The sequence below is a fragment of the Aythya fuligula genome, chromosome 1, assembly GCF_009819795.1.
Source record: "Aythya fuligula isolate bAytFul2 chromosome 1, bAytFul2.pri, whole genome shotgun sequence".
Classification (NCBI taxonomy): domain Eukaryota; kingdom Metazoa; phylum Chordata; class Aves; order Anseriformes; family Anatidae; genus Aythya; species Aythya fuligula.
This window is the reverse complement of record NC_045559.1, coordinates 146041576-146064090: the sequence shown is the minus strand read 5'-3', so window position 1 is coordinate 146064090 and position 22515 is coordinate 146041576. Positions and strand designations below refer to the sequence as shown.

The following is a 22515-nucleotide window of genomic DNA, read 5'->3' as shown; positions in this document are numbered from 1 at the left end:
CATTGGAAATAATTTTTCCATGTCAAAAAAACTGTCATTTTTAAAGTCTTCCTATTAGTTGGGGAAAAAAAGGAAAAATCTCTGTAAAGAGACAAATACTTTTAAAAAGCTGAAAAAATGAAAATCAACTTAAGCATCTTATTTAATAACTGAAAAACATTTCATATTAAACTTGACTTTTTATTTTACTAATTTGAAGCAAAACAGTTTCAAAGAAACCAGATTTTCATCTAAGAAAGTTCTACTTCCAGTTTTAAAGCAAAGGAAGCATATTTTGAATGGAAAAAAAAAAAAAAAAAAAAAAAAAAAAGTTCAAATATTTTCTGTCACGAAGCTGGATTTTTCCCCTAGTTAATGTTTATTTTCTGACTGAAAGTCCTATAACATTTCATTCTAATCCTATGGCTCAAATAACTTTCCAAAATAAATGTTTATATTGTCTTCCAAAATCAGCTGTAGGAAAAATTAGTACCAATCCTGTCTCTCGTCTTCTCAAACTGTACCTGCCATTCCAGCAGGAACAAGTAGTCAGTCTCATCTTAAAATCCCTTTTCCAGGTTTGCATTTTCCTAGAAAAGTCTTTTCTTCTAGACTAAAGAACAGAAAAAACCTCAAATGATTCCACATTTTGAAGTAAGGCATTGCTTACCTGCTAGTTGAAATAAATGAATAAATTTACCTGAAAATATAGATTTCATACATCTTTGCCTTCAGTCCATAGAGAGAGGGCAGTCAAATGACATTTGTAACATTTTTCTGTACTTTCAGCACCCTTAGGTGTGAAGTTACAATTAGTTGTTAACAACTGTACTAGATAAATTGCTATCCAAGTTGGATCATACAGAACCTTACTCAGTATTATTAAGGATATAGAACTTCAGGGACTATGGCAGGGGCTTGTGTTTATACATAACTTTTGAGTTAACTAAGTGATTTTTTAAAAATATATTTAATTAAACTAATACAAACATCAGATAGCTAATCTATGTAAAACAAACTTGCTTGTACGTGCTCAGGACTGTAAGGATTAATCAGACTCTAAAACAGATAAGTGTCGTTGTACAGAGGCAAAGAGAGCAAGAAATCACACTGATTTACTGCCAAAACATTGTCTCTCCAAGTCAAGGCTGAAGTCCAGGAGCAAAGGATACTTTGCTTTTTCGCGCCTGGAATGCATGTAGTTCCCAAGGATTACACTTTAACAGAGTTTATTAAATAAATAAATAAATACATACATACATACATCACTTAGCATTTATTTAGAAAGTAGTTTTACCACAATCGTCCTATTTCAGAGGGTATGATGCTGACTGCAGTTTAAACCAGAATTTAGAGTACAGGTTAAAGGATGCGAGAGGTCTGAGGACTGCCAAATATTGGGGTGGATTGACTAGTAGGGGACGTAGACTGAATGTATCAAGTTTGATTCTGTATGAGTAGTTACGTGTGTTACTTTAATTCAGAATATTTGGTAGAATGAAATATCTGATAGAAGGAAAAAGATTCTTCTTGAAATTACTCAAAATGTAACATTTCTGAACAAGTAGAAGAAAAAGTATCACAGAAGTATGGATGCAACTTCAGCTTTTCAGGGCAATATTGTTGCAAGATTTTATTTGCAGAAGAGACAACCACAAGATGGCTCCTTTCACGTTATGCTAGCTAGAACAGAAACCTATCCTGATAACGTAGGCTGCTTCGTCTTTTCACTCTTTCACGAAGAATTTAAATGCCAGGCACCATCCTCTCTTACAAAAAGCCGGTGCTACAACTGCATGATTAAATCACGGTTTAGGGAGGAGCACGCTCTTTCTTGAATGAGTAAGGGCCAAAACCCTCAAACACAGCACCTAATCTCACTGAGCAGGTTGAGGGTTTCAAGAACACTTGCCAGGCTCAGAAATAGACATTTCACACACTTCACCTTTCTCAAGATTTTTGTTTGTTCTCTTTGTAAGAGCAAATGACATTTTTTCCATTTATTTATTTATTTATTTATTTATTTATTTATTTATTTATTTATTACCATGGAAAGATTTCCAGATTATTGAATTGTAAAATTATAAATTGGTTTATTACCTCCACATCTGGGTAAAAGCAGTCAGTTCACAGGTTTGTTTGTTTCATTTAACTTTTAAATAAAAAATAGGTAAACGCTTCAAGCTTCCATCCAAGTACAAATCAAAACAGTACGTAGAGTAATTACGAAAATGTTGTTCTTGACGTAGGAAAGTTTGTTTGGTGTGAGAGGATTATTATGCCTAATTGCACAGACTCCATGCCAGCACCCATGAATTCCAGGAGTCACAATGTGCAATGCCCCATGGTATCCTTCCTCTGGACGCAAGAGATGAAATTTTCATGCAGTCCTTAGCATTCTTCAATCTCAAAATGCTGCAGAGCACAACTCAGGTAACACGTACAGGTTGCTTCCCCCGTCTCTGAACCACAGGAAGCTACTCACCATTGCAAGGGAGGAAGACAGCATCTCTAATGAAATACCAGGAGGAATTCAGGGAGTCATCATGTGAATTACTTAAAGAGCAACTTGAGCAACACTCCTCCACACAGACATGCATTTTTTTCAGATGAAAGATCATTCCTGCATGTAAGTACTCGGGAATTCACTTTTATATTCATCCTAAATGTAAAGATAAATAGAGACATCTTGATCTTTTTATTACTATTATTATTATTATTTATTTATTTTTAAGACAAGGACATTGAAGGACCTTTCTATTTCTGTCATTTATGCTCATTATAAATGGAAATGGTTTGATGCTGATTTCTTACAGAATTATGTTTTGTTTTGTTTTGTTTTTACTACAGTGCTGGTATTTGGTCTCTCAAGAAACGTTAACTTTCAGTTAAATCTCATAAGGAATGTGGAAAAATGAAGGACAGTTTGTCAACAAGCCAAAAAACATAATTAAATCCTTTACTTGTTAGGCACTAGACCTCTGTTAAGCATGGCCCAGATGAGTCACACGTATCAGGAAGAGAATAGTTGCGTGGAGGCAGAATTGACAAAGCCTTATGATGAATAAGGTCACTCTTCCCAGGCTCATAAAAGATGGCAACTTTACAACTGTAGCATAACAAATCTGTTTTTATTTATTACCCACAAAATCACATCGTTTCCTAAGTAGTGAGCTTTTTTTTTAAAAAGGCTTCTTTATGCATGAGTAAATGTTTTTCTAATGAAATCTTGATATGTCTTGCAACCCAACCCTAGTTTGTTTAATAGTGAGATAGCTTTTCTCCAGGGAAAGCAGTAAGAAATGGGGGATGGGAAAGGGAGAAATTGGCTCTGGCTACAACAAGCAGCTGCTCTTGCTACTTGCTTGCAATGGAGTAATACATCAGTAATTATTTGAAAGTCAGACAGATTCCCTGCTTTCCTTGCCAGACAAAACTCTGAGAACTGAAGACTGGAAAGGAGGATAAAGGACTTTCAGTTTACTGTTTTTCCACTCATGGCTTTTTTTTCCATGTTAGCAGCTACTGCTGCTATTAATTTTCTGGTCTTTGTGCCCTGAGAGGCCTCACATACTATGCAAACTTAGTTTTAGCACTTGAGCACTAATGCTTTTATGTTTATTAAATTAACTTTTACAAAACGTTCCAGCTGTTTCTACCATTAACTTCCATCTGAAAGAATAATGTTTATTTCCTATTCTATTTTAGGAATGATCCCAACAAAACAGTTGGTCTTCATGGAAGAAAGGTGAAAATAGCAAAAAAAAATCCACATAAGAAAACATTTCAAGTGGTACACCACTCAGCTGTGGTTTTCCGTGCAAGCAGAAACAGGAAGTAAAGCTAATCTTTGAACTAGTCCCTGAAGATGATGAATCAGACTCTATTTACACTAGGAAAATGATGGAAAGCTTCTCACCGTTGCTAAAACAAATTCATGGCATCTAAAGAAATGTCACATTTTCATCATGGTTCACAGAGATCCAAAATAGAATGAATAATGAGTAATGTCTGAATTAGTTTGTCCTTTTGCAAAATCCCCCTCTTAGATTCCCGTTAGGTGAACAGAAGGAAACACAATTAGCTAGTGTTATGCCCCACTGACCCAAAACTGGACTTGGGCAGCAAGGAATTCATTGCCCAACAACATCCTGCAAAGACAGGCTATTTTAAGGGGTTTGGGACCAGATAAAACGTGAGGAACTCCTTGTGCAACTAGGACGATTAAAGCAAATTACATTTATGGAGGATCTGCTTGTCAGAAAATACGTGCCTAATGTAGCCTAAGAAGCCTGTGGACTTCCAGGATAGATTAGGTCTGTACAGGCACGGCAGGGGACCTGTGTAAACTGATCACTTTTTGCTGCAGCAGCAGCTGAACACAGAAGAATACTCTTGGGCATCTCAAATGGAACTAGACTCACATGCACGAGCATGTAAATAAAGCCCTAAATGTTAACCAAGGCAAGTTTGCCATAGCAAGGAAGGAGGGATTTGAATGGTACTATGTATTCAATGAAATTCTATAGCTGGGGGAGAGGGTTGTGTGGTTTTGTTGTGGTGGTGGCTTTTTTGTTTGTTTGTTTGTTTTTAAGAAAAATACCTGACACCTTTCTGCATGAGTTGTCATAAAATGCTCCATCTTCAACCTTTCTGCAAAGAAAAATGGGCAAATATAATTTATTTGTATCAGAATGGCAAAGAGAGGACACTGAGTACATTACACAGTTGTGTAAAACAGCAAATAATTTTTCACACAACACTTTAAAATAATTTATTCAGTATCTGAATGTATACTTACTAGGCTCTATTGAAAATTCAAGAAGTCCTCATTTACAGACTATTTTCTTTCTTAACCTTTAGCCAAAAGAGAACAGAAAAGCAAGCTTAGCTAAAATAAAACCAATCTCTTCCTCCACCCTGCCTTGCCTATAAGCTCTTCGTGTCTTTTTCAGTTTCTTTCTTAAGGGAAATTTAGTTCTGTTTCATTCCTCAGCAAAACATAAGACCCACCACCTTGGACAGACAGAAACTGAAATAAAGCTTCTCACTTCCCTTAAAAGACCAGGAATAGAACTGAGGACAAAATTAATGCAAATAGGCCTGCAAATAAGGTGTGTCTTTTTTCCCTTTTTTTTTTTTTTTTTTTCTGAAATACACAAAAATATGGGTGACTAAACATAGTGGATGAACACTTCCAAGTCATAACAATTAGGAACATATTTTGTTGTGTGTATAATACAGTAAGCATACTAGCTATTGTATTCCGTTAAAAAATTCTAGTTTATAAAACACACTAAATGCTAAAATCTGTCCTCAGACAAACCAGAAAATGCAATCCTGATGCAGAAAATGCAGAACCTGACACATTTTTATATATTAATGCTTCCTTTTTTTTGTAAAGGAGTGTAAATTACAGTTTAACCCATGACCATCGATTTCCTGACTCACTCTACATGCACACAGACGGTAACAGCAGCTATATATGTCAGGGAGACCACACCCATCATCTGGAAAGAAGTTGGAACTACATACAGATTTATATTCTCTTTACCTGAACTTTTGCACGGAAAGATTGTCAAAAATATGTTTAAGACTTGTACTGTTCAGTACAGAGGGTAACTAGGGTAATGACAGAGAAAAGAATGAATTAGAATGTAATTGTAATGAAGACTAAAAAAAAAAAAAAAAAAAAAAAAATTAAAACCAGAATTCCCATGTCCCATTTCACAACATATGACAGCAGTTAAAGAAAACATTTTTAATTACAATTTAATGAAATTTCATTTAAAATTAATTATCCTACGAAGCCCATTGCCAAAATATATTACAGAAGTCAATAGGAAAGCAGAATATTAAAAATGACCTATTTTTATATTTTAATGGATAATTAATCACAATAAAAAAACAGACAGCTATGAGTCTCCAAGTTATATGCAAACTACAAACTGATTAAGGAACCAGTATCATATGGTGATTACTACAGTTGTCTATTTTGGAATATCTGGTGTAGATGACTAGCAAGGAGATAAAAAAGGTTGACCTCATAACAAGGAATCTACTCATGAAACTTGAGATCAGAGAATCCCAGAACTGTTGAGGCTGTCAGGGCCCTCTGGAGGCCCCAGCCCTGCCCCAGCAGGGCCACCCAGCGCAGGCTGCCCAGGCCCATCTCCAGGCGGCTTTGGAAGGCCTCCAAGGAGGAGACCCCACAGCCTCTCTGGGCAGCCTGTGCCAGGGTTCCTGGGTGCCTTTTTGTGTCCATTGCCCCTTGTTCTGGCACTGGGCACCTCTGACAAGAGCCTGGCTCTGTCTTCTCAGCACCCTCCCCTCAGACATGGATGAGATCCCCCTGCGCCTCCCTTCTCCAGGCTGGGCAGTCCCAGCTCTCAGCCTCTCCTGACAGGAGAGGTGCTCCAGGCCCTCCATCATCTTGGTGGCCTCCCTTGGACTCTGTTCAGCATGTCCATGTCACTCTTGTACTGGAGGACCCAGAAGTGGACACAGTGCTCCAGAAGTGGCCTCACCAATGCTAAGTGGAGGGGAAGGATCACCTCTCTTGACCTGCTGACAACATTTTGCCTAATGTGACCAAGAATACAGTTAGCCTTCTTAGCAGCAAGGGCACATAGCTGGCTCACGTTCAACTTCTTGTCCACCAGGACCTCTAGCTTCTTTTCTGCAGAGCTGCTTTCCAGCTGGGTGGCCCTTCTCCTTGTTAACTTCATGAGATTCCTGTCAGCCTGTCGGGGTCCCTCTGGACAGCCACAAGGCCCTCTGGTGAGCAAAGATGCCAGAGCTCAGTTCCACCAGCAGGATTCCTGCATGTCACTGTTAAAGCCACTTCCCCTCGCAGTGTTACACTTCCCCATTTGTAAGAGATATAACAGCACACGACTATCTTGCAGGCAGTGCTGGAAAGTAAATACGTTAATGACAGTGTCTATAAGGAAATTAGACAGACCGCTGTCTTTATTTGGTATGGCAGTTTCCACATGCCGGTAAGAAACAAAAACCACATGCAAATCTTGAATATGAATCTTCAGTAACGCAATATTTAATTTTTGCTCATCTTCCCCATAACCCAAGTTTTAAATATTCATCAGTTTTTATGACAGTTACAAACAATACACGAGTGACTATAAATGTCAGTGCTTGTACACAGCGCAGTGAAAAACAGCTTGCCTGTTTTCAAACTAAGAAACTGTTTTCTTTAATACCAGCCATTCTGGTAACGACCATTTTTATAACGTAAGCTGTTGGTTTTTTGCTTCCTTCTTTCAACTGTGCTATCCTATGGAACCTTTGTTATTTAGTCCCAAAACAAGTCAAATGGTTAGCATCTGCCTAGAGAAGTTTGATATGGGAAATAAAAATCCACATAACCCAGAAAGAGAAGCGTCTATAGGATGGTAAACTCTCAGAGCTTCAGCTGAACGTTTTTGAAAGGCAAAAGGTGAGGCACTGAACTGAAAATTGCTGTAGCTGGAAGTACTCCCTCCCCTGGACAAAGCACTGAGCTTTTTGTGCTTCAGTGTAACCAGCTACAAAAGGGCTCGTTTGTAATTCACCCTCCTCTACACATTATTCTGAGATTTATAACTTGACAGCCTTGTAGAAACGTAGTATTTTATTTTGGTGAGGTACACACAGAATAGCTAAAAGGTGTTTGATGATCAATTTCACTTGATATTAAAGAAAACCCTTTAAAATTGTATAGGCCTCCTGGTACTTTTAACAAAAATTGATTTGCAGCTCATTTGCCTCAGGACATGATTCCTTGCTTGCATCGTTTAATAGTGTGTACTGAAAGAGAAGTATCCGTCGATTTTGGGGGGATAAATGAATCTACTTGGATTTACACAAACAAATTACCATCAATTTGAGTTTACTACTGCCTGAAAAGTGTCTTGCAAATACTTTTGACAGAAAATAATTGGGAGCAACAAACAAAAGTTTCCTAAGGCTTCTGTGGCGTCAGTTACTCAAGGACTGGTTTCAAGTTGCAAGTAAAAATTTGGCACCATCCCTCGACTCGGCCCCTAACGAAATTATCCTTTGTTTTGCAACCCATTATGTAGCACAGATCCACAGCCATCTCCGAGCGCTGGAGAGCACTGAAATCAGCCAGAACGCGCTTTCTGCTGGGGATGTGGCGTGAAAACACCACCATACCTATATATCCTGTATACAGGTTATATACACCATACCTATATACCCCGTATGTATATACCCATGGCAGGGGGGTGGGACTAGCTGGTCTTTAAGGTCCCTTCCAACTCGAGGTGTTTTGTGGTCCTGTATATCTGGCACTAGGTGATCTTTAAGGCCCCTTCCAACCCAAACCATTCTGTATATATTCCTATATATTGTGCTGGCAGCCCAGCGCCCACACCAGCAGCCCCGCTAGGGGTCGATGAGGCACGGCTTTGCCGCAACCTGCTTCAGTGAGTACTCGGGGGGGGGGGGGGGGGCATTTTGGGGGGCAATTCTGAAAGGGAAGGGAAATCGGGGGCACAAAGAGGGGGGTGAAGGGATGAGGGGAGAAGGAGGGGACTGCCGCCCGCCTGGCTCCTGCCCGTCCCCGCCCTCCAGGGGCGGTGCTGGCCGCGGGTGCCCGCCCCGCCGCCTTTGTGCTCGGTGCCTGCCGGCCGCCGGCGCCGCTCCCCGCCCGCTCCTTCCTCCTCTCTCTCTCCCCCTCCATCCCGCTCCCCCCCTCCCCTCGCCCCCCGGCGCCGCTTCCCCCTGCCCTGCCTCGCCCGGCTTCTCCTCGCCCTGCCCGCCATGTCGCTGGGCGCCGGCCCCGAGGCGGGTTTCTCCAGCGAGGAGCTGCTGACCCTGCGCTTCCCCCTGCACCGCGCCTGCCGCGATGGGGACCTGCCCGCCTTGTGCGCCCTGCTCCAGAGCTCGCCCCGCTCCGACCTGGCCGCCGAGGACTCCTTCTACGGATGGACGCCCATCCACTGGGCCGCGCACTTCGGCAAGGTGGGGCCCGGCGGGGGGGAAGGAAGGGACGGGAGGGATGGAGGAGGAGGAGGAGGAGAGGGATGGCGGCAGCCCGGCTGGCGCGCAGCGCATCGCGGCGCCATCTTAGCCCCTTGCGCGCCCGGCCGGGAGGCGCCGCCGCCGCCCCGCTCCCCTCACAGGGGCGGCCGCCGCCTGCCCTGGGGCATCGCCCTGCAGCCCCCCGAGAGCCCTGCGTGAGCCCCCCAAGCCTCCGAGCAGGGGCTGCGGGCTGCTGGAGGAGGCTGCTGGTGCCTTTACGAAAATAAACGGGTTTATAAATAGCCCTCGTGGGATTGACGCGCTCAAATAGCTGCGAATCGCCGTCTGCAGGAAGGGGCACGCGCGAGGAGCCGGCTACCAGATTTTTTCCTAACCACCTTTCTTTGAATTATCTTTGCCTTCAAATCTTAATTTCTTCGCTTTACATATGCTTTGTCTATTTATAACGCTGTGAGCGTGCCAGCCCGTGCAGGATTCAGGCCTGGAGGGTGTTTTTTTTCTTCCTCGGCGATGTCTCATTTCTGATTTTTGAGGGCCTTTTGTTCTCGTTCTCCCTCCCGGTCACAATATATTTCTATTTATGTATTGATTGTCTGCCAGGGAAGGAAAATGAGGGTTACTTAGGCGGACATAATGCAAGTACATTAAGAGATGCATTTTGTACCCTGAGTGATTTGATCTGCGGTACCCAGCGAACATTTTAGAAGCACGGCTGAGCAATCCTCCGGTCTTAAACACCACCACAGCAACAGACAAAAAACACCCTGCTCTCTACCAGAAGCTAATCTTCTGCGTTCAGAAATGGGGTACCATAAATTTTGACCTGAAGTAAGCTGATACAAAACGTGCAGATATTGAATTGGCATCAAAGCTTTCTGCCTGTCGTGCATTTATGGTTCCGGTTTCCTTTAACCATTATCATAGGATTATTTTTTTTTTGCATGCACGTGGGAGTCTTGCTTTTGTCCTTCAAGCATGTGCCTTGTTTTGTTTTGTTTTCCTCGAGTATTTTTAGCTTTCTGCCAGCCGTGCTTGGATACGTGAGCTCTCGTGCACGTTCTCTTCCCGTCAAAGAGACTCTTGCAGAAAAAGCTGCTGAAGGGAGCGAGTCGTTTTGCAAGCTTGTGTTTGTTCTTAGGTATCCTCATCAAATTTGATTTGTGGTGTTGTTTTGTTGCTGTCGCATGTGAAATGGGCGGGAGCGTTTTTCAAGTGAAATGAAACTTGTAAAGACGACACCAGCTACAAACGTTTCGATATCACTTTGCATATACGTATTTTTAAAAAGCTTTGTGGCTGAGCAGCCTCAACGTACGAAAGTCATCTGCACGTTTTACAGTCTTGTTAGGTAATGTTTTCCTTTGAGGCAGGGACTGTGCAACAGAACCCCAGAGCGGCCGAGGTGGGCAGGCACCTCTGGAGGCCGCCTGCTCCAAGCCCTGGTCCAGCAGGGCCACCCAGCGCGGGCTGCCCAGGCCCACCTCCAGGTGGCTTTGGAAGGTCTCCGAGGAGGAGACCCCACGCTGTTCCAGTTCTCAGTCACCCTCCCAGTGAAAAATGTGTTTGCCGATGTTTGGGCGGAACCGCCAGTGTTTCGACACACTTGAAAAGTTCCAGGGTTGTAATTGGATCTCAGACTTGACTTACTTTGTGTTCGTTTGGCGTAGTCATAAATCAACCTTTCACAAGCTAAGGGGCGATTGCCAAAAGTGAAACAATAGCTGCTTTTAGTGGACATCCATATGCATGTCTTTATGTTCTTATTCATTGTTTTTTTTTTTTTTTTTTTTTTTTTTTTTTCAAATTAAGATTGTTCATAATTGCAAACAGAAAGCTTTCCTGCCTCTTCAAATATCAGGGTCTTACAACTTTAACTCCTAATGAACGTTTCAAAAATGACTGAACAAGATTCTTTTGCTGCAGTAGTGGTTCTTTGTTGTGCTAGATTAATTGGGGTTTGCACTTGGTTTTCTTTGCCTGCAAGAAATTAAATGGCACCAGAACTTCATTGCTGCTCTGGTTTAGGACACTTCAGCAGCATGGTCCATCAGACATGAATGTTTCTAACTGCATCTCTGTAAGAGACTGAAATGACAAAACTGATGTAGCTATTTTTGGGAAGAAGTACTTGTGGAACAACTTGCCTCAAGCAAGTCTAAAACAATTCCTACGCATAGACGTGCATGCACACAGAGCATCAGTCTAGGGTTGGTGACCTTTAGCAATCTGTGGATGTTTCTTCACTTCTTTCACAAGCTGTACGTAGAGGAAAGCCCCCCTTACATCAAAGGACAACACAAAATCACTTATAAACAAAGCTGTAGAACTGCCTTCCTGCGCACACGGTTGCAGATGTGCAGATAGGGAAGTAACAACAAAAGTTCCATTGGAGATGAATATGCAAAAGATAATACAGCTTTTTATTGGGGAAATACTGATCTAATACTAGTCAACAAAAACATGGTATCTTAAGACTAAAAAAAGACAGTATTTTTCAATAATTATATAGCTTACTATGAAACAGACCTGTAGACCTTACAAGTAATAATTAAATTACCATCAGTGTCCATTAAAAATAGTAGGTAAGAATTCCTGGTTGCAATATCTGACATTATGGTGACAGTGTGGACCTCTGTCCAGCCCCTCCTTCTGGAAGATAGTACGGATCACAGATGGTAGCACGTCCAAATGTACTTGCCAAGTTGAGTATCTGTGGTGGAGTTTCCATTTTCAGGGTTTTCCCTCACTGCAGAGAAGTGCTTATATCCTGAGAAGTAAATTAATTCCCATTAGAGCTGCTGTGTTCAAATTAGAGTTAATTATATAGCGCCCTAAATTACCCTGATGTTATGCAGATTTTCAAGAAGATGGGTCAGAATGTAAAATGGTTAAAAAGCTACCAGGGAGGTAGAAAATAAAGGGCTTGTGTTTAAAGAAAAAAAAAAAGTCACTACTGATTCACTTTGTTTTATGCTTATTTTCATTTCATTTTTCTCATTAACTGCTCGCACGTGTAATTTTTGCTTCCTTTGATTATATCTCCTGGCTCGTGCTCTTCTCCTACTCTTATTTTTGCCGTTTGACTGTTTACATTAAAGGAAGCAAAACAGTAGTAAGTACATTCTGTTTCTTGTGGAACAAAAGTAGCGCAGATAAAGCACACGTTTCTTCCTTGGTACTGTGCCAGCATTGTGGCCTATATGGAGGCCCGTCCGTTGTCTCCGTTCAATCAGCTTAACCTCCAATTTAGGTAAAACAATACAGTGGAAAATATCTTCTGAAACGTTATTCAATGAGAACGGACTTGCGTGTCCTAATCTGAAGCATAAGTATTCTGGCGGGGCATTGTCCTTAGGTATGTTGCCTTTTTCTGTCCACGGAGTAATTTGCCTCGTTTTTCAGTAGCGTAGAAAGAAGCAGGCGCTTCTGACAGCCACCGTGCAGAAGAACCCTGCTTCGGCTTTTAATGGGAGGAAGCCTTATCTTCATTGTTGAAACCCCGTAGGAGGTGGAGAGGGGGAGATACAAGGGGAAAAAAAAGAAATTAAACATGAAGTTAAAAATTTAAACACAAAGTCCACGGTGACGCATAGGCGTTTCATAAAGCAGCTTCAAACAGCGCAAGATGAGACGGGGGCACCAGTTCCAATATTTTTCCCCTCGTAATTGGCAAGCCGTGATGTCCGTGTAATTAGGGAAGCTGATGCAGCCCAGTTTCTGTAGAGGATGTATTCTTCCCTCAAGCTGCAGCGCTTTTCTGAAAGCGTTTGCAAATTAATTATATTGAAAGATTAGTTTTTTAGAAAACTGTCTGAATTTTACTTCTGCTTGCAGTTATAGTAGAGAAACACTTTGGTATAGAAGGTGCTTTTTTATCACATCACTTATTAATGATTACAATTATTAGTAATTATTAAGGGTTAACAGCAATATTAGGGTGCTAACTTGTAAGCATGAAGCCTTACGGGTATCAAATACAAAGTTTATTTGGGTAATTTAGCATTGGAATTACAAATTATCTTGCACCATTTTTACTGTATTCTTTTATGTGTGTATATATATACATTTTTTTCTCTTTTTTTCAGCAAACTTACTTGTTTGCTTTTGAAAAGATACTTTTTTCTTTGGTAATGTTGAGATTTATGGAGCCAGAGCTGTTAGCATTGTGAAATCTCAGTTCCCCTCCCCCTTGGACACTTAATTGATGGTATGTTAATGGTACTTTTACATCAGATCCGTTACTGTCCAAAAAAAAAAGTGATTTTGTATATGCTGCAGGATAGAGTTCATATCTGTGTGTTTGAACTATACAGGGAAAAAAATACAGCTGAAGTGCACAATGTAGCTGAAAAACTATCAGAAAATACTGCTGTGGTTGGTCCTGTGCATGTAACTCATCAGTGTCAGGAAGTTACAGGTTAAAAAAAAAAAAGGACATTGTACAGAGGCAGAGAAGAACGCTGAAATGGTGATGTTTGTGCCTCTACCCATAATCAAGCTGCCAGCTTGCTTTTTGATGCTTTGTCATCACTTCTTTATGAACAGATTATTCCCTTGCAGTCCTATAGCTAACAAACCTTTCCTTTAATTAACCATGCGAGGCTGACCAGGAGATTTTCATTTCACGAAAGCAGTGCCCGGAGTCAGTGTGGAGCTTCTTTGTTTTACTGCCGCATGTGTGTGCGGGAGGGGGGCAGGGGGGTGTTTGTTTTTTGCCCACAATAAATGGAAGCCTAGACTAAACTGTTTGTTTTTTAGCATAGTGCGTTCCTTTTCCTGTCAACAAAAGGGCAATGGTGCTGTGGGACAGGAAGGGAGCTTTGTGTTTTTGGCTATTTTTGAAAGTTGAGCTCATCACGGCTGCGGTTCGCTCAGCTTCTACAAATGTTATGGTGCAAACACTTAAATATAGTAGCTGGGTATCGGATACTTCTGGTTAGCAGGGTAGGAAAATAAATCGGAATATAGTGTGACAAAATACTCTTTTTCCTTTTAAAAAAGGAAAGAGCTTAGCTGGTTTTGGTATAGCCACAGAAATGCATGCTGCTTTTAACAATTCTTCAGCTATAATAGCAGGAAAACAGTCAACATAACGTACTTCATGTATAGATTTAGCATAGTAGTAATGATGCTGGTTATTAATAATCAGGTTCTGTCACTTTCAGAAGTGACATACTAAAGAAATGTTAAAATCTTTCTTGCGTATTCTGGTTTTCTTCCCTCTGAACTCTCCTGAAAATAGGTCTGCGTATCTCCTAACAACACTTTTGTTTTGGCAAACATTAGCTAATAATGTCTGTTTAGTATCATGTTTGCAGCTTTGCCAGATCAGAAACTTTCTGCCTAACAAAAGTGAGCCAAGTAGCTCTTCTGGTTGACACTGAGGTATTATTTGTACTCTCTTCCCCATCCCAAAAATAAATGTCACAATCCCAAAAATAAATGTCAGAATTCAGTGCAGGGAATGAGAATTTAGTATTTTTCAGGTACAATCTGTGGCTGGGGGTAGCAGGAATAAGGAAGAAGGGGAAAATCCAGTGTTCATGTTCTCTCTTGTTTTGTGTCCACTTAAATTTTGCTAGTAAGCTTAACTTTTTGGGGTTTTATTTATTTAGCATGTGCTAACTGTGTCGTAGCATACCTGTGTAACATTTTTGGGGTTTTATTCCCTCATGTCTTTAAAGCTGGAGTGCCTAATACAGTTAGTAAGAGCCGGAGCTTCTGTAAATGCCAGTACAACACGTTTTGCTCAAACACCAGCCCACATTGCTGCTTTTGGAGGACATCCACAGTGCCTGAATTGGTTGATTCAAGTGGGGGCCAACATAAACAAACAGGTATGGTTTAATGTGTATTTTATGTCTGCATATAATTTTGGAAGAAGTGTCTTGGTCCCGTTTTACAGTGTGTATGATCCTTACGTTCACATACAGGTAAAACACTTTTAACATCCCCTGAAGTCAAATAACTTAATTGTTGGGTACAGGGCTTTGTGATTATTGCAGAGGTAGGACTAATAATTACTTTAGGCCACTAAAGGTTTGGAGAACGTTTGGTTGAGGAGCTGACATCTTTCTCCCTGAACAAAATGGTACCACGCTGCTCTGATGCTGGCAGCATTACCAAATGCTCTGGTATTTTAATGCATCTTTAAGGGAAGGAAAAAGAGAGTAGTGAGAAACATCTTACTTAATATGTAAGAATTGGAAAATGAGCCAGTGAATTTGCCACTGCCTACAGAACCACGAGACCTTTGTGGTCCTTGATTTAGTCATACGTCTAACTAGTAAAATCTAGTAAGATGTGATTTATTTTAAGATGCATTTGGTTGCATCGTTTTTTCTTAGATTATTTCCAAAGCTTTTCTAGTAATTTCCTGCAAGTAGATCAGAAACATGTACTTGACTAACAAAGAGAGAATGGGGGGTATTTGTTTTTTTAATTGATAATTTCCCCTTACTGTTACCATGGGTATAGATATCAATTTATTTTGTAATATAGAGTATATTAATACAGTAAAAAAGCACGTAAAGGACTGTTACACTCTGGTATGGTAACAGAATCAAGTGCTTAAAAACATGCATTTGGAGAAAATGTTTCGAGTACTGAACGGATCTATTACGTGTGCTGTGCATACATGATTTATTCCCTTACAACATTACTTCAAAATATGATTTATGATGTCCTCTAAGAGTAATTATTACTAGAGCATATGCATTTACTAGAGCTGTAGTACAGCACAGCATCTGTAAAATCTGTTTTGCTAAACTTACATCATACTTTTCCTAAAATATTTAATGGCCAGAGTGTTTTAAATGCAGTAGAGTTAAGCTAAGACTGCTGAAGAACTTGAACTTTTGCCTTTAGATTTGTTTTTATATTATTTTTTTTAAGTTATGCAAAAAATAAGAAATGGGGAAGTTTGTGTTGAGTTTTCAGACAAGAAGGCTGGTGCATTGAGAACAGCTGTGAGACACCAGGAGAATTGTAGAAACAATGAAGGTGGCTGGATGCAGAGGCTATAGATCGCATCTTCTCCTTGATACCTGACAAAAGTAACTTACACACTAAGTTATTGCTGCCTAGTGGTAGAATCATCAGAAGAGAAAATACAAGAACTAGAAATGCATCTGGAGCCCAGGTAAGAACGTAAAGAAACTGTGATTAGAGAGGAAACATGGCATGCACAGAATAAAGATGTACAGATATCTGCTAAATGAGAAGAGAAGAATGAATGAAAATGAATGAATGAGAAGAATGAAAGTTTCCTGCTAAGAGGATAAAGAGAAGAACTGACCAGTGAGGTTGAAATGGAGTTGAAGAACAAGCTTACTCTCCTGGAACATCTAGTGGGTGAGGTTGTAACTCAGAAGAAAGTGGTAGCTAGCCCCCAGCAGAAGAGGAGAGGAGTACAGAGAGAACTCTCCATGGGCTGAGGGCAACGTGCAGATGACTGTAAGGGAAAGCAGAAGGCAGCATGACACGCAGTTAAAAGTAGACTGGTAACCCATCCCGTCCTAGAGAGGGCTAGTCGTAGTGACTAGCCAGTGACTCAGGAGTCTTTATAAATCTATGGCCTGTCATGAGAGCAAATCTAAATAATAGGAAGACCTAGGAAGACTTCAGAAGGCAGATTTAGATACTGACAGGCAAAGGGTGCCAGCATAGACAGTACCGAGAGCTGATGCTGTGGAACCCTTGTATGGTGTTAATAACAGTAGTATCAAACTACACTTGTGTAAAAAACTTTTTTGACCCCACAAAATAGCAATTGAGCATACAAGAAGAGGTATTTTAGATCTGGTTTGATAAAAAGAAGAAATCTCTGGTTAATTCAGAGTGACAGTGGAAGCAAGAATAGCTCTTTGTTAAGATATCGCTGGTCAGTCACACTGGTTTCACGTGCACGAGCACTGAAAGCTAGGCAGCGTACCTTTGTGACACCTACAGCAAAGCAACCCACAGATAGCTTGGAATGTTTCACACACGAGTATGTAAAGCACAGTGCATGCTTTGCTCTCCCCAGTTCCTTCCAGTTGTTTATTGAATTGCAGTCAAAATCTACTATTCTCGTTTGATTTGCACTGCTTTATAAGTGATTCTAGTTTCTTATTTAATTTCCAAGCTCTTCCAGGTGATTATCTAGGGCTTCCACCCACACTTTGGAGCTTTTGGAGCACTATTTCCTGATGTGTATTTTGTTTATTCCTTCCAGCTCGCTGACTGATGCTGTACTTCAGACAGACATAGTCACTGGCTAATGCTTGTGTGAGGACAAGTGTTCCATGGACACTGGATACAAAACACATGCTGAGAAAGATCTGGGAATACTTGATATTTAAACTAGTAAAGCTTTCCTTCCAAACTGACTCCTGGTCACTGGCTACAGACTAACCAATCACCTCTGGAAAAAGAAAAGGATAGCTTCTGAAAAGGAATCTCCTCGAGTCTCTCAATCCTAATGTAAACCTCTGGTACTCAGTAGAACTTGCATACGTGCTTTCTCGTATCTGCCCTGAGGTATTGTAGCCCCTGCTGCCTGCCCTGAAGTTTAGGAAAACATTAAAATGATTATCTCAGTGCTGGTGACAGTTGCCTGGGACCTTTCTCAGGCAGCAGCAATGAACGACAAACGCTGAAAGCTGCTTGTCCCACCTGTACCTTGCTCTCCAAAATAAATTCTGTGAGTATATCCCGTGATGTCCAGCCTTCTTGTATAACTGTATGTGCTGGCTAGAATCATGTCTTTTTTTTTTTTTCTCCTGATTGGCAGGCAGTACTTACCCCTAGTCCCTCCCCTCACAAGGGTCACCGTAAACATTCAGAGAAAGCCAAAGTGCCAAGCAATATTCCTGCCTGTTTCTACCTGCCACTGGGTGCAAGAGAAAGTCTTATTTCTTTTTATATTCAGTGAGCAGCGCCTGCTAATAGTTTTTAATATTGTGAGACAAGACCTGCATTTAGCTTCATGCCTGCTTTAGTTCACTCTGACAGTGCAAAGCAATTACACTGCTACTTCCATGAAGTTTTATCCTTGTCACAATGCAGACCGATTCTGTGCTGCTTTGCGTATTAGCTTCAGATGATCATGAATTCTTCCTGATAAAAAGCCTGTTGCTTCATTTAAATATATTTTCCATCTGACCTCAGCATATCAAATATTTCTACTGTATGTTGCCTTCGTTGATTGGCCAAGAAACAAACAAACAAACAAAAAAAAACATGTTGCCTGCCTTGAAGGGGAATGATAAGAAATATTGCATCCTTACAGGTGATGTTAACTTACTTTTCATCCCACCAGTTACCATAATTTGATAGTGATGGCAGCCAGATTTAGGAGGGGTTAGACTACCCAAACTCTCAAGAACTGTAAACACACTAATACCCTTGGTGGGGAGGAAAAAAGACTCATTCCTTTTGTGTCCAGAAGGAGAAACCATCATGAATTCAAAGCAAATTTTTAGTGAAGAAAGAGGAAAAATGTTCCATCTCCTCCAGCTTCTACTTTCTAGCTTCAGAAGGGACAGAGCCCTAGGTCTAAGAAGTCTGAACACTTTCTGGAAGTGTGATCAGTTGATAGACTTTGACATTCGATCAGCTGAGTAAGGAATGGAGTTGGCTTTTATTTCTTGTCAGGTAAAATAATGCTGTGTTTGGACATTAATACTAGAAGTATTGTACAAGTGTATACATGGGTAAAAGCCTTCGGTGTAAATGGTCATGGGAACATTTTAAGAATAAAAACTTACAGGTAAGTAACTTTTAGATGAAAGAGGAATAAAAGTACCAGTGAGTGAGATTAATTGAATCGTATCCAGGCACTGGGAGAAGAAAATAGGAAGTTTGCTCAAAGTTGAACTGGAAGATCTTAAAGCCAACAGAAATGTAGATCTCAAAATTGAGGAAAAAATCTTTAGACTGAACTGGATAAATACAAATACCTAAAAGGGGAATTGGAATAAGCAAAGAGTTTGAGAGAGATTTAATTCGTAGAGGAAATGTCTGAGGCTAAGCAGCATAGTGATGAAATACAAGCTGAGATTTACTGAAGAGAATTTAAGCCAAAGATATGAAAGACCCAGGCATGTAAATAAAAAGAGTAAGGAAGGAAGAGCAAGATACCTATTCAGTAAAATGAAATAGTCAAATGTAATCTAGCCATGACCCCAAGCTAAAGAAAATTAATCAACAACAACAAAAAACCTGCTTTTGTCTTCAGAAAAGGAAAAAAGGCATATGGAAGAGATGAGAATGAAAAGAAGCATGAAAATGTGGTAATGTGCAAATTGAGCCAAGCAACCTAGGCACTGTTCTTAGAAAAAACTTATATTGTTTTTTCTTTTTAGTACCATCCATCCCAATTGTTAAATCTAAACAGAACTGTGCTCAGTCTCAGAGCACTTTATTTACCTCTACAGGTAACTTTGGATGTGTTGAAAAACGCATAAATTTCCAAGCCATTTTCAGTGGAACTAATATATATTTCCATTCAATCTAGATCATAACCTGAAGAGAATTTCTTTGTTTGCAGAACTAGGAACCTATTTCAGATAAAAGGGAGAGCAAATAGTTTTGGTCCTGTAGTAGAACTTCAAAAGATGGCAATGAATGTTAGTGAAGATGGAAGATGAGGTGCCGTAATTAAAAGGAGTGCTCTAAGAATCTAAATTCATATATTCTGATCTGAAAGTATTTTCTAAAATCTTTAGCTTTAGAAAAGAGGTGCATGCTTTTCTGGGCCAGTGACTGAGAGAAGCCCTTCTCAAGACATACATTCTCTTTCTGAGATACTAACCCTTTTCTGGTTATTGGTGACACATCTATTAACTGCTACAAGCTCAGCTTATTTTTATAACGCCGTGGTGAGGAGCTCTTTTGCAAAGGTCCTTTCTTATCTTTCTAACATTTCCCTCAGCAGTACTTCGTAATTCAGCTATCTAGATCTTAACTGGGCAGCACGCTAGATTTGTGGGTCTAGTAAAGATTTTTGTCATCTGTGTCACGTGCATTGGCAAGATGAGCTAACTTGTCCTAGACTGAGCTGTGTTTTGATGATTATCTTTCCAGTTAGGGGTAGGGTTGTAAATACTAATGCTGAACGAAATTGAGAGGCCAATCACTTCTTTTCTACACGTTCATCTCTCTAACAGAAGAGGGGGAATGGAAATAATAACAAAATGATGAATCGAAGACAGCTGCTATGATGAGAAATGTATTACACCATTAGGAAAATCCTGGATTAATTAGTGCCGGATGAGTTTCCGTGTAGACAGTTAATAAAATTGTGTCCTCCATTCAACGTGTCTGTCTTCCTGTAATTTCTAGAAAAGTTATAAATAGGAGGAATTATATAAAGTTCATTGAAAAGCAGTCTTCTATCCATCAGCTCCAGACAGCCATTTTGGAAGGAGCGTATGGCTCTTTCATAATCGCTAAGGACCCCAAGGAGTTTTCTGCTTTTTTCTGTCTCCAAACTCTGTCAGCCTCAGCAATTTGCCTTAGTTTTATAAGGTAAAATTTGTCTGGTACCATTGCTGTTCCCTGCTGGGGATGCTAGGTGTATCACTCTTTGGCTACGTATGTCTTAAGCAATGGGAAACTTGCTTACCGTTAGTGAATTTGTAGCATTATAAAAATACTTTACTGTAAAATAAAATTGGCAAATAGCAGATTGAGAGTGTATGAAACATAATCCAAAATTAATCTTCGAGTTACATTTACATGATCTAGAAAATGGGATTGAATTTTTCAGAAGCTTGGCAGACAATTTAAAGCACATTACCTTCAGTCAGGATGGTGGTAGGATCATATTGTGAAAGTGTTCGTGTTTCAGATAGAGCTGAAGCATAGCCAGAGCTGCAGAGCTAAGCGTTGAACAACACCATTGTGTGTAAAGGCTGTCAAGTCGGTAAAGGTGTTACGTTACTTCAATAGCTAGTGTGATGTTTTAATAAAAGAAACAACAGGGAAGCAGAATGAGGTACACACACACAGACGATATTTAATGTCAGTGGAACAGGCGGTGAAGTCTGTTCAAAATTTGGGAAGGAAAGGAGGAGGATGGGGAGGAAGGAAAAGCTTGCTGTGCACTGGAAGTGTTGAGGATGGAAAAAAACATAACCAAACTAACTGAACATCTACTTGCTACCCCAAGGCCATGTTTCATTATGAATTCTTCTCTGTGATTCCTAATACCTTACTATTAATAATATCAATTAATAATGATTAAAATTAAGTATTAATTTAATTAATTATAGTTGTTTAATCGCAAGTCCTGAATTTCATCTGCATCCTGTGGTCGTGATGCATGGAATTCACCTGCTGCTTACCTATTGCATTCATAAAATTGTGTAGATTTTTCCCTGTTACCTAACTAGCTTGTAGAGAGGGGTTGCCTGAAAAACAAAATGCTTTTAATGGTTAACACTAATGGAATTTAAACGAATAAAAGTAGACAGGAAAGTATTTAGGACACAGAAGTCAAATGTGCATGTCTCAGGAGAGATCTGGCCTGGCCTGTGAGCACTGGGCATGCTTATGTTACAGTAGAGTTATTCACAGATACATCTCACCTGGAGGGTGTTTATTGTGCAGTGCAGTACTGGGTAAGTGTGACAGTGGGGTTTGAAAGCAATATAGTCCCACAATCGTGGCCATAGTGCTTCTGAATTTGAGATGGCTTGCTTAGGGCAAGGTGCTGGGGAATGAAGATTCTAGGAAATAAATATTAGAGTAACTTCTTCCACTAGTACGTATAGATCTTTGTTAACAAGTCTTCCTCCATGTGATTTTGCTGATTACCTGGTTATTAGCTAAAGGTATATGCAAGTCAGATGCCCTTATCGTTGTTCCTAAAAGTATGTGAAAGCCTACTGCAAAATTTAAAATACTGATTAAGTACCTGATGTATTTGCTAGCTAATAAATGCTGCTTTATTTATATATATATATCTGCTTTCTTAATTAAAATGAGTAGTGTAAAAATAAGATCTTTTGAAAGATTATGCTTGACAAAATGTAGTTTGTCTTTACAGGATTATGTTGGTGAAACTCCTATTCATAAAGCAGCACGGTCTGGTAGTGTGGATTCCATAAGTGCCCTTGTGGCTCACGGTGCGCAAATAGAGTAAGTGAGGTGTTTTTTTTTTTGTCGTTGTTGATTGTTGTGTGTTTAGCTGACTAACTTAGACCGGTAAACATAGATACTAATACTAGAAAGAAAAATCAAAACAGCAGACACATGATTAAAAGACAGCTAGACATGTTCAACTGTAATAAGGCCCAAGATGTTTTGCATGTCTAGTAAATTTTATTTAACTGAAGTTGTACCAGTGTGCTACATTAGTATTGCATTTATATGTGATATATTAAAAAAGGGATCTCGCTTCTGTGAGATGGCCCCAAATTATACACTTTATCTAGTATGTAGTTACTTTTGCAATTAATTTACACCTTACACTGGTGAATAAATACAGAAAGCAATGCAAAAGCAACATTATGTGCAAAATAGCATCTCTCTCACACACTCTTT

At 40.1% G+C, this 22515-nt stretch overlaps 1 protein-coding gene across 2 annotated transcripts in view; it reads left to right on the top strand.

Moving 5' to 3' along the window:
• Nucleotides 1-8734: 8734 nt before the first annotated feature.
• ANKRD10 (ankyrin repeat domain 10) overlaps nt 8735-22515 on the top strand; it is a 36734-nt gene continuing 22953 nt past the window's right edge. Inside the window, exons 1-3 of one of the 2 annotated variants that reach the window (XM_032185533.1) lie at nt 8735-8964; nt 14670-14822; nt 22019-22110. In XM_032185533.1, the coding sequence (XP_032041424.1) occupies nt 8764-8964; nt 14670-14822; nt 22019-22110 (446 nt within the window). In that variant the 5' untranslated portion in view covers nt 8735-8763. Of the gene's footprint in view, nt 8965-14669; nt 14823-17200; nt 22111-22515 lie in introns of those variants that run through there. The other variant, XM_032185544.1, reaches the window with a different exon arrangement.